At 39.6% G+C, this 12795-nt stretch overlaps 1 protein-coding gene across 16 annotated transcripts in view; it reads left to right on the top strand.

Moving 5' to 3' along the window:
- KMT2C (lysine methyltransferase 2C) overlaps window positions 1-12795 on the top strand; it is a 356746-nt gene that overhangs the window by 227766 nt on the left and 116185 nt on the right. For all 16 annotated transcript variants that reach the window (XM_075062190.1, XM_032767811.2, XM_032767809.2 and 13 more), the window contains one exon: window positions 10748-10867. In XM_075062190.1, the coding sequence (XP_074918291.1) occupies window positions 10748-10867 (120 nt within the window). The remainder of the gene's footprint in view (window positions 1-10747; window positions 10868-12795) is intronic.

Here is a 12795-nt window from a genome sequence, read left to right as displayed (position 1 = left end):
GTGCAGTTCCCCTCATAGTGCAGTTTGATTGGAGGCTCTTGCCCTCTCCTCTGAGCAAGAAAGGAACCAGGCAGGATTGGAGATACAGGTTCTGCTGGGGGAAGTTGCGTTGAGTCCTTTCCACAGCAGGAAAGGAGGTAGAAAGAATTGGAAAAGAACTGGCTCTGGAGCAAGTAGCCCCAGCTCCATAACGATAGTGAAGCCAGAAGGAAGATCAACCCTGAGTGTCTATAACTCTCACCAGCAGCCACACCTCTGTGCAGAGGTCAACCACATCCCCCAGATAGAGGGCACAGGACACAGCACAGTCTCCGTCAACCCCAGAGAGTCCAGCAAAGGGTCTTCAGGCTTAGGCCCTTTCCCTTGCTTCAAACACAGATCTATCCATGTTGATCTCATGCAATAGAGAGGGGTAATTGCAAATCCATTCTTGAGACCCAGAAGGACCCATGTAGGGGAGGTTAGCCTCAATGAGGACAAGGGGATTGGAAACCACTTGAAATATTTTCTTCACAATTTCTGTCCCCCATTATCCTGCTTCCAAGGGGAAGTGAAACTGGCTCAAATTTCTAAAGCACTGAAATAAATGAATAATAAAATCAGTGCTGTTTCCCCAGATCACCTTTGTGGAATGCAGTAGAGTTGGATAATCCCCAGCACCAGGTTTCCCTTCTCACCTCCGTGGAGTCCAATAGGGTGGATAATCTCCAGCGCTGGGTTCCCTGGCTCACCTTCCTAAGTGGAACCTGGCAGATCTATGCAGAAATGACTAAGCAATAGAGATGCTTATTCTTCTAGGCATGCGTATGTACACCACACCTCTTCCCTCTGCCCCACACACACAATGGGAATTCTTTAGTGCAGGAAGGCCAGGAGTCAAATCATAGTTAGTCAAATATTTTAAAATATCCCCCAAAACAAACAAACAAAACATTAGAGGATAGACTCTGTCAGGAAAGAGTGTTCTGAGTATTGGAAACTATGCTTGGGAGGTCTACACTGCCCTATACCTGCTATATCTATGTTTTCCTTCTCATGTATCTTGGGATTTCCTGGAAGACTGCAAAAATATCAGACTGTCATCACCAGCTGCCTCTGTTGGTAGTCATGCCCTAATGTCAAGGTTATTGTTCTTAGCTTTTGTTGCAGGTTCTCCTGACTTGCAACCACCTCCACGTCCTCCACCTGCAGTTGGCTATAGCGTGATAAGAGGTTCAGCAGCCCCAATGTGGGAGAACAGGCAGGCAGTAAGGGGCCTGTGGTCCACTATTTTTCTTTTCCGGGAAGCTGGCAGTCTGTAGACTCTTTGAGGAACAAAGAGAGCTCCCCATAGCTCTTCAGAGAGGAAATTCAGATTTTTCACAGTTGAGACACCAGTTGAGGAAATTCTAAGTTCTGCAGGAGCAGGGATGCCAGTGGTACATCTGCTTCATGGAGCTTCTAAGCTCTGTACTAGCAGAAATGGTAACTGAGTGACATTCTGACCGCATTGAAGTCAGTGGGTTTTTTGCTAGTGATTCCATTAGGGCCAGGATTTCACCCTAAGATACCTACTGTTCACAAGATATGGCGGATTAGGCTCTCAGCATATCTCCTTCCTACTGCCATCTGTACTCATGTATGTGGCTTCTCAGTGTATTTTATTTGTTCATTTATTTAATGTATTTATAATTATAACCACACTAAAACACAGCACTGTTTCAAAGTTCCAGATACTTGTTTGGCATATACACAAATAGGTAAACTGCCTCAATTGTTCTCTGTTACAAAGGAGAACAATTTTTCTAAAAGAGATTTTTTTGCCTGCAAATGAGGTCTTCAGTTTACATGTGAATGTGCAAGATAATAAGATACTTGTATATTCGTTTCTAACTTTTGCAAGAGAAAACTTAAAATAGTATTGGGAAGAAACAGAAACAGCGCTTCACAGATTTTAAAAGCAAATTCTCCAACTAAGCCTTTGTAAGTGTAACGTTACCTTGTCAATTTCTTCAGAAAGAAAATTTACTAAAATATTTATGCTAAATGAAAGCCTAGGAATGCATAATTAAGGTTTCACAAACAACCAAAATTCTGACTACCTAGTCCACAACTGTGCACAATTAATCCTTTTACACCCAACCACCATATAGCAAATGTACCATAAGATTTCTGTGTTTCCAACATAAACTATTAACCCATTATTGCATGCTGAATATAGTCAGATCTGCCCCCCACTTATTGTATATGGGTTACTCAAACACTCCTCCAAGTACAATGCCCACTTCTGGACAGAGAGAAACATTCACATGTACAGTAACTCCTCACTTAACATTGTAGTTACGTTCCTGAAAAATGAGACTTTAAGCAAAACGATGTTAAGCGAATCCAATTGCCCCATAAGAACTAATGTAAATGAGCGGGTTAGGTTCCAGGGAAACTTTTTTCACCAGACAAAAGACATATATATACTATACACAGAGAGAGAGAGAAAGAATATAAGTTTTAAACAAACACTTTAATACTGGAACACAGTGATGATGATTGTGAAGCTTGATTGAGGCGGAGGAGGCAGAGAGTGGGATATTTCCCTTACTGCTAAATGATGAACTAGCAATTGGCTGAGCCCTCAAGGGTTAACTCTCTCACCCTGCAAGGCAGCAGGAATGGAGGGAGATATGTGCATTTCCTTTAAGCAGGCTGCTTTGTTAATTAGATCAGCTTGCTGAGACCACAGCTGCTACAAGCTCCCTCTGTCCTGAGCCCTGCTCTATGGAAGATAGAATAAGATGGGTACAGGAGCAGGGGGACACCCTGACATTAGCTCCCCTCTTCCTTCCCTCCCCCGGCACAGCAAGCAGGAGTCTCAGGGAGCAGCTTCAAGACAAGAGGGCAGGAGCAGCACATGGCAGTCGGGGGAGGGGCACAGCTGAACTGCAGGCAGCTGCTGCACAGGGAACTTAAGGGAGCGGGGAGCCCATAGGGGACTGCCGGTCCACCCTAGTTCCAAACCCTCACCAGCTAGCTGCAACGGGCTGCTCTTCCTGCAAGCAGTAGACAAAGCAAGCAGCTGCCAAATGACGTTAGAAGGGAGCATTACGCAACTTTAAATGAGCATGTTCCCTAATTGATCAGCAGCATAACAACAGAACAACTTTAACTGGGATGACTTTAAGTGAGGAGTTAATGTGCTCTCTTATGGCATATACATTACAGAAAAAAATCCTTCAGTATCTCAGACATGTCATTCCTCCCTCCATAGTAGATAGTGTTTGTAATACCCTACAGTATTTTCCTTATTTGCCTAGGCTCTAATCCAGCAAAGTTAAACATACGATTTAACTTGTTAATGCTGAGGTCAGTGGGACTGCTCATGCTTAAAGTTAAGCACATGCTTAAATGCTTTACTGAATTGGGGCCTAAGTGCTTTGCTTCTGGAGTGAAGTCTTAGTAATGTGGCACAAACACCATGTTGTAAGAGATGTATGATATATCTGCATCCTTATTCTAAAAGTACTACAAATGGACATCCGAGATTTGTTAGTACAATAAACATTCAAATAATTAATTGATGGGTGCATTTAAATGTACATTTATGGCAATAATATTGTTGCTGCTTGGGCCAAAGAAGGGCTAGCCAATATTTGGGGCCTTTCTGGTTTGTTTCCATTAGAAGGAGAAAATTATGATAGAATTGAATATTTCTTGGATGCAGTCCTGTTTGTTTATAAAGTGTGTACATAAGGTCCTATTTCCCTGAACCCAGTAGTAATGAAAACACACGCTCAGAGAAACACTTCCATCCACACAAACTGATTCAGGGCTAAATTTTCTCTGGAAGTGTATGACTTGGATGATATTGGGGATATTCTTTACCAAAAAAAAAAAAAAAATTCTCCTGACAAATTGATATGGATCGTCAGTCATTATCTGTGAAACATAATCCTCATATGAAATCAGTGCGTACATACCAGTACAGGGTATCCTGTATTTTAACACTGTTAAACACAGAGCCTCTTAAAGAAGCTTATAAAAAGAATGTAGCATAGAAAAGTATAGAAAACTGAATATTTGTTTCAGAATATTTGTGTGTGTGGAGAGGGAGGTTAATGGTAGTACTGGTATTGTAAGTTTTTAGTGCAAAGTACTCTGTGTAGTTAAAATTAAGATATTGAAATAATTGCTCTGGTTATCTAAGTAGCTAGGCACAGTAATTTATGGCTTTCAAGTTGGGTGTGTGGTTTTTGGTGGTTTGTTTTTTGTTTTAGTTTAATTAAATGTTTAACTACAAAGTAGTCTCACAACCGATTGTGCATTTTTTTCATCAGGCAGACATTGAGTAGAGTCTATCTATGGTCTGCCTGACATTTCTAATAGATATAGTACTTCATAAGGTATTTTTAGTGATTTGTCAGTGATTTTGTAATGTGATAACTAAGCTCTGCAAGAGTCAGAGTTTAAGGCCAAAAGAGACCACCAAGTCATCTAGTCTGACCTCGTGAAAACCACAGACCACCACCAACACCCTACACTAAACTCAACAACCCAAATTAGACCAAAGTATTGCAGCCAACACGAGACTAATTATTATGTGCCACATGCAGAGAACAGGAGGGACTAAGATGGTCTAAATGCTCAGGACCTGTACAATGGCAGGGAATTGATTAAGTGAGATGTACCTAATTAATCCTGGCAAGTGACCCATACTTCATGCTGCAGAGGAAAGGGGAAAACCCCTCAAGGTCACTGCCAATCTGACCTGAGGAAAATTCCTTCCTGACCCCATATATGGTGATTAGTTAGATTCTTAGCATGTGAACAGCAACCAGACAGCTGAGCACGTGAGAGACTGAGAATGCTTGGTGCCACCTCAGACCACTGGACCTCTCTGTCAATTTTCTATTTCCAACTGTGGCCATCTCTAGGATTTTTAGGAAGGAGACTTAAAATGTTTAGGTGAATCCTTTCCTGACCATCTCAAACCCCTAAAGCATCAGCATTAGGAACATAAGATTTAAACTGGAAGGGACTCCCCCTCCCCCTGGGTTGCTGAGTCCTGCCGCCACCATCACAAGCAACCATAGGGACCCACTCTTAAATGTGTCCAGATCTCTCTCAAAACTAATTAAGTTGTTTGTTCCCACAATTCCTGTTGGGAGACTGTCCAGAACTTCACTCTTCTGTTGAATAGAAACCTTCCTCTAGTTTCCAGCCGTAATTTGTTCATGGCCAGTTTATATCCATTTGTTCTCGTGCCAACATTGTACTTCAGTTTAAATAGCTCTTCACCCTCCTGGTGTTCCTTCCCCCTCCCCAACCCCCGCATGTATTTATAAAGAGCAGTTATAGCCTTTCTCAGCCTTTGTTTTGCTAGGCTAAACAAGCCAGCTCTTTCACTCTTCTCTCATAAGAGAGGCTCTCCATTCCCATGATTATTCTCGTAGTTCTTCTCCATACCTGCTCCAGTTTTAATTAATCGTTCTTGAACATGGGTGACCAGAATTGTACACAGCATTTCAGATGGGGTCTTATCAGTGCTTTGTACAATGACATTAATACTTCTGGATCTCTACTGGAAATGCCTCGCCTGATGCATCCTAGGATCACATTTGCTTTTTTCGGAACCGCATAATTTTGGTGGCTCATTGTTACCCTGTGATTGACCCACAAAGCCAGGTCTCTCTCCTCTTCTGTTGTTTCCAGCTGATCAGCCCCCAGGTTGTAGCAAAAATTCTTATTATTAGACCCTTCATGCATGACCTTACACTTTGTACTATTGAATTTAATTCCATTTATGTTACTCCAGTCTTCAAGGTCATGCAGATTTTCCTATATAATATTTCAATCCTCTTCTGTCTCCCAACTTTTTATCATTAGCAGATTTCATTAGCACACTCCTACTTTTTGTACCAGGGACATTAATAAAAATACCAAATATGGTAATTCCTTATCCATTTTACATTCTTGTACTAAGCCCCAATTTAATTAATAATTTTCTGTGTGGTACCATGTCAGATGATTTACTGAAGTTCAAGTTTATTAGATCTTCTGCACTTCCCTTATCTAAAAAAATCAGTTATTTTCTCAAAGAAGGAAATCAGGTTAGTCTGACACAATCTGCCTTTGGTAAACACATGTAGCATTATATCCCCTTTTCCATTTACCTGCATTAATTTAATTATTCTTGCCCTTCACAATTTGTTCGAAAATCTTACATACCACTGAGGTTAGACTAACGGGTCTGTAATGCTCCAATGACTTTATTTTCCCTTTTTTAAATGTAAGTACAACGTTAGCTATTCTTCAGTCATACAGTCGTACTCCTGAATAGAAAGATTTGTTAGTACTTGCTACCAGACTAGCAATCTAATGTTCCAGTTCTTTCAATATTCTGGGATGGAAATTATCTGATCCCCCAATCTGAGCACATTAAGGTCTTTGAGTTTTCTACCACTTCACATGTGGAAATTTCCATTTCTATATACTCATGTCCATCAACCATCCTGATTTCTTGCCAGTGTTTCATATTGAAAACCAAGGCAAAATATTCATTTAGTTTTGGTGTCATACCTAGACTATCTATAAACTCTTCCTCATTCACCATGCATAGTGGCCCAACCTCATTCTTCCTTACTCTCGTTTTATTTATATAAGTAAAAAAATGTCTATTTTCTTCGCAAGAGCTAATTCAAGTTGACTTTTAGAAAGTCTTACTTTATTCCTATGTTTTCTAATCTTCAAGATGTAGCTTTCATTGCTGATCAATCTGTTTTTCCATTCCGTTTAGGTTCTCTGCTTACTATGAACAGCCTTTAAGGTGGCTATTCATCTGGAGCCTTTCCCTACAGTTTTTTACCCTTGTTTGGGATGCAAATTGCGATAGTTTTCATATAGTTGATTTCAAGAAATTCTAAGCCTGCTCCATGTTTAACATGTGTGTTGTTCAGTCCAGTGACAACTTTAACTAATTCCCTTAACTTCCCAAACAATGCCCTTTTGAAACAAAAAAACACATAGTTGATAACCTGGTTTTGATTAGCCTTCCATCTAATTTAAACTGGATCAACTCATGATTACTTGATCCAAGGTTATTCTTACAATCAGCTCTTCTATGGCATACTCACTCCTTACCAAAACCAAGTTTGAAATTGAATCACCGATTATTGGTTCAGTAATGATTTGACAATGAAAAATGTCATCTGTCACATCTAGCAATAAGTGGGCTCTACCAGTATTAATAGCATTTATTCTCCAGTCTCTATTAGTCTCCCATTATGACACTATTCCCAGTAGTTTTTCTCTCTCCAATAGTATTAAAGAGATCTCTATCTATATATGAGTCCAACCCAAGGGTTTTTAGCAGATCCTTAACACTATCCCAGTGGAACCACTTTTACATTCTTTCCTCAAAATGATTTTGACCCAAACAGATTCTGTTTTGTCCATACTACTGAGAGAGCAAAACACTGTATTACATTCATTGTATGTTTCCTATTGGGTGTTGTGGTGTAGTGGCTTTTTAATCATTTTTAATCACAATGGATGTGCTTAGATACTATCAAAGACTCCTGTGGCACCTTATAGACTAACAGACGTTTTGGAGCATGAGCTTTCGTGGGTGAATACCCACTTCGTCAGATGCATGTAGTGGACGAAGTGGGTATTCACCCACGAAAGCTCATGCTCCAAAACGTCTGTTAGTCTATAACGTGCCACAGGATTCTTTGCTGCTTTTACAGATCCAGACTAACACGGCTACCCCTCTGATACTTAGATACTATGATCGTGATTGTCGATGTGAGAACCTAGAGAGAGGGCACTTTTGTTGGTATGTGGGGCTGGGAGGAAGCTGTTATGATGTATTTATTGTTATTAGGCGACTTGTTTTGTAATACAAGAAGAGTTAGATTTATAACGATCAAGTTATTTCAGAGTCCTGGTATATTTTTTTTCTCACTAGAAATGACAAAATTGCAATCTGAGAAGATCATATGTGGTATTTTATTAAATATTGAAATGAGATGAAAGCTTATATTTTGTTCATCTTTATTTGTGATTAAAGTATATTTCATAAAGGAGGCATTCAGTTGCTAAACACAGCCACTGGTGATTTAGTAAGCTTTTCTGACCTTTGTTGGTGTTCTTTTTCCTTTTGTTGTAATTTAGTTGCAGCTGTGCTGTTCAGTTCTGAGGACTCAAGAATATGATGGAGAATGAGAACTTCCTGTTTATGTCAAAGTACATAATTATTACCATGGTTTTGATATAAGTGAACTGAATAGAACTTTTTCTCCAATGTTGTGCTGTAATGGGCATTAATTAAAAGCCAAAATATAATTAATGCGTCTCTTTGATGTAATTAATTTGTTCATACTGTTGTGGAAGTGGTGTGTTTTTTAATTAAATTTATCTGACACAGAATTCAAATGTGTTTCTGAGCTACAAGAAAACTTGGATTCAATTGGAAATTTAAACTATAACAATGTGTTTCATAATCATATATAATGCATTTTGTTTTGAAAGATGGCTATTTCATATTCAAATTTAAATTTCTATTACATTTTAAATCAATTTGAAATATTTAATTTCTGGACAAGTGTGTTCTCTCTACAGCAAAATTGTTTAATATATTCCAAATAGGACTCTTAATGGTTTTAGGTCTTAAACAGTAGTTTGAGTAATCTGTTTGGAGATCTTTGGATTGTGGCCCTCAAGTGGTATGTTCTCTCCCTTATAAACACAGGATGAGGGAAGAACTTTGATATGCAGAACATGTCCACTATTTTGTTACGGGTAAAGAACAACTTCATTTATTTAGGGGAAAAACAAATCTAAAAGGCCAGAAAGATTTTTAATTTAATTTTCTGGAAAATTATCTTATTCTTACCCAGACTGGAAGCTAGTGTTCTGTTTACGTTGATGTTAAAGAGAAGGCTTCATAGTTGCCAAGACTTGATTTCTTACATTTCCTGTAGCTCCTGATCTGCTAACATCTCTGACAATTAATGTTATTGATAAAAATAATAATTATCATTCAACAAAAATGTTGATTAGTAAAACTACAATATTTTCAGCACAGAGATTGACTTCATTGGTAGTCTTTCCATTTCCATTGAGTTAAGTGGGAGTTATTACACGCACAAGGTGACAGGGATTTATTTTTACTGAGGCCTGGTCCACACACAGTTTTTGTACTAGCGTATTTATTTCAGGTAGTGTGTGCTTTTTTCCTTTTAAAACCAATATCGTTATACCAGTATAACCCCTACGGTGGAAGCAGTTATACCAGCATAAGTTATTCCCAGTCCTATGCAGAAATAGCTATACAGTACTTATATAAAGCACTTTTATATTTAGTCCTGCCTTGAGTTCAGGGGACTGGACTAGATGACCTCTCGAGGTCCCTTCCGGTTGTATGATTCTATGTGGCTGTGTCCACACTAGGGGACTTGTACTGCTTTTGACTATACTGGTAAAGTTAAAGTGCTACAATTTCTGTATGTAGACTAATGCTGACACGAGTAAAAGTTTTAATGAACTATTGGGTTCAAAAGAAACTGTTTCCCAAATCACTTTATTTTGCTTGACATTGTTTTAGATTTTAGATTTCATTTAAAAAATTTGTGATGTGTGAAGCCAGTGTATGTTTCTTTACACGTATTGTCACAAAGGCCTATGTTCTAAGGCCTCAATCCTGCAAACACTTTTGCATGGAGATATTCTACATATGTGAATAGTTGGGACTATTCATGTGCTGGATTAAGGTCCTAAATTATTGCTGAATGTAGTTTTTTTTTTTAATTAACTAATTTTTCCTTATACCGTTTTAATCTTAATCCTAACTATGTTTTTGCTTTAATTCCAAAGAAGTGGTAAAATTAATATAATTTATTACTCTTTAGGCATGCTAAATTGTAAATTTAGGATGAAATTACCTTAGTAAATCATTAGTAAACCTGAAGCAAATACTTCAAATCACATTGGAACCCTATTGTGCTGGACGTTTGTATAAATACAAATTAAAATAAAACTATGATGATTTTTTTTTTAAATTCAGCTTTATATATCCTGTATTATGTTAGAGATTGTTTGATATTATAGTTTGTTATAATGTAAAACAAATGGAGTTAAGATTTATAGGTGTGAGCTTTTATAATTGTACGTTTGTGGTGTACTTGCAGGTCAGAGGTATTTTGTTAACTGCTCACATTTATTTTTCATTTTTTTTCATGTTTTAGTTTTATTTTTATCTCTTTGTCTTACATGCTTCTCAGCCTACATGTTATTTTGATTATCAGTAATTTTATATTTAAAAAGTGATACAAGGCCATTTCTTCCTTCAACGATGTGGATTGAGATATAAAAGGGAATGTACTCTCAAAACCCATCTATCATCTCAAAATAGTATCTTCTTGGCATGGTGATCCAAAATTTAGAGACTTGCTATGATTGCTGTCTATGACATAATGATTATGTTAATCAACCCTCTTTTCTCACATTTTCACTTTGTAGTTTTTTTTTAAAGTCACTTTGCAGACCTTTTAACCTCACTGAGGGTTGAAATTTTCTCTGCATAAATTTCAGTGGCGGGTTAAAATTTTCCCCATATGAACTAGTTTAGAGGTTAAGTAAATTTAGGGGAAATTGCCTATGCCTGCATGTGCTTTGCTTTTCAGAAACTTTTGGTTGCTTGCTTTATTTTTTTTAATTTCTTTATTTTTATGTTGCTGAGTTTTATACATCTATTTTCTCACCTGCCGTATCCTAGGGGGCTTGGAGTACCAATAATACGGTGAGCCCACCTTCCTGGTCCCCAGACATTTCAGAAGGTCGGGACATATTTAAATCCAGACAGCTTCCTGGCAGTGCCATTTGGAGCATCAAAGTGGTAAATAATTTGTATTTATATTAATGTATCCGTTGCTATCTTTCTGCTGTAGAGGCTACTAATGAAAACTATGTATAGCTCAACTGAATTAATCTTCCATTTTATCACTGTTAACTTTGGCTTTTTAAGAAAAGTGTTGAAGTCTGGAGCTTTGAAATTACAAAAATATAAATTTATTAGAGCATATACGGAATGTGATGGCATTGCATAAATTTTGAGTTTTATATGGTAAGATAATTTGCATTACCAATTTTTAATGAACTGTGTTTTAGTACTTCACTATTTTTTGGCTATTGCTGTTAAATAGCTGTCAAAGGAGTTACTTGAGGGAGAGAGTATGCATCTGTGTGTCCTGAAGCCTGCTGGCAGTAAGGAGAGCCAGACTGAAAAGGACTGAGCTCTGGGCTGTTGCAAAGTGTGTTGCTGTGGAGACATCTTGCAAAACGCATTCACAGTGACATATGTTTAAACTTAGAAAAAAGCAACTATTTGTCTGTCTCAGAAGGAGCCAGGCTACTGTCCCATTGATAGCTACCATCAAAAGAAACATAAAGAAACTGAGGGCTTGTCTATACAGAGCAGCAATGCACACTTTAGGGGGTGATTTCTAGAGCACGCTAATATGTGTTAATTGCAGGGTTGCTAGGTGTCTGGTTTATGACCGGATCACCCGTTCGAAAAGGAACCCTAGCAGCTCTGGTCATTGCTGTCTACCGGGCTATTAAAACTCCCGTTGGTGTGGGGTTGTCAGGCTCCCTACCAGGCTCCGCGTGACTCCTGGAATAGGAGACATGTCCCTCAGCTCCTAGGTGCAGGGGTGGTCTCGGGGGGTTCTCTGCACTACCCCCACCTCGAGCACTGGCTCCACAGTGTCATTGGCCAGAAACTGCAGCCAATGGGAGCTGCGGGGGCAGCACCTGCAGGCGGAGGCAGCGTGCAGAGCCAACTGGCCCCTCCACCTAGGAGCCGAGGGGAGGTGTCACTGCTTCAAGGAGCCTCCTGAGGTAGTGCTGCCTGGAGTCTGCACCCCAAACCTCCTTCTGTATCCCAACTCCCTGTCCCAGCCTGGAGCCCCCTCCTGCACTCCAAACCCCTCATCCCCACCCCAGGGCCTGTACCCCTTCCCACACCAGAACCCCCTGCCTGAACCCTAAGCCCCCAGCGCTCAAATTCACTCCTGGAGGCCGCACCCCAGCCCTGAGCCCCCTCCCACACTCCAAACCCCTCAGCCCCAGCCCTGAGCCCTGTCCTGATCCTCAAACCCTTCATCCATGACCTCACCCCAGAGCCTGCACCCCCAGCCAGAACTTTCACCCCCTCCCACATCTCAGCCCCCTGCTCCAGCGTGGTGAAAATGAGCAAGTGAGTGAGGGTGGGGAGAGCAAGCAACAGAGGGAGGGGGCATGGAGTGAGCAGGGGCAGGACCTCAAGACAGGACAGGACAGGAAGTGGGACAAGGGTGTTCAGTTTTGTGTGATTAGAAAGTTGGTAGCCCTAATAATTGGTCAGTGTAGACCCTGCTGCTGTGCACTAAAAGTTCCCTGGTGTGCTTTAACATAATGCTGTTTCCAACAGCACCACATTAAAGCACGCTGGAGAACTTTTAGTGCACACCAGCAGAGTCTACATGGACCGGTTAACACACAACACGTTGGTGGCTTTGGAGATCACAACACCCCCACCCCAAAATAAATAAAAGTGTATGTTGCTTCTCTGTGTAGATATGCCCTTACTGGGATTATTACAACACTAAAAAGAGAGAGAGAAAAAATTTAATGAAAAAATATAAAACCATAAGTAGGTTGCTGCTGCTTTCAATTGATTTATTTTCATCTCACTTTAATTATCATGCTAATTTGCTTTATTTTAATTTGATATTAGCTTAGCTATTGCTGCTTGAAATATTAATTTTCAGCATAGTGTCCAGC

This window comes from Chelonoidis abingdonii, chromosome 2 (assembly GCF_003597395.2).
Source record: "Chelonoidis abingdonii isolate Lonesome George chromosome 2, CheloAbing_2.0, whole genome shotgun sequence".
NCBI lineage: Eukaryota > Metazoa > Chordata > Testudines > Testudinidae > Chelonoidis > Chelonoidis abingdonii.
This window is presented reverse-complemented; position numbering and strand designations above follow the sequence as displayed.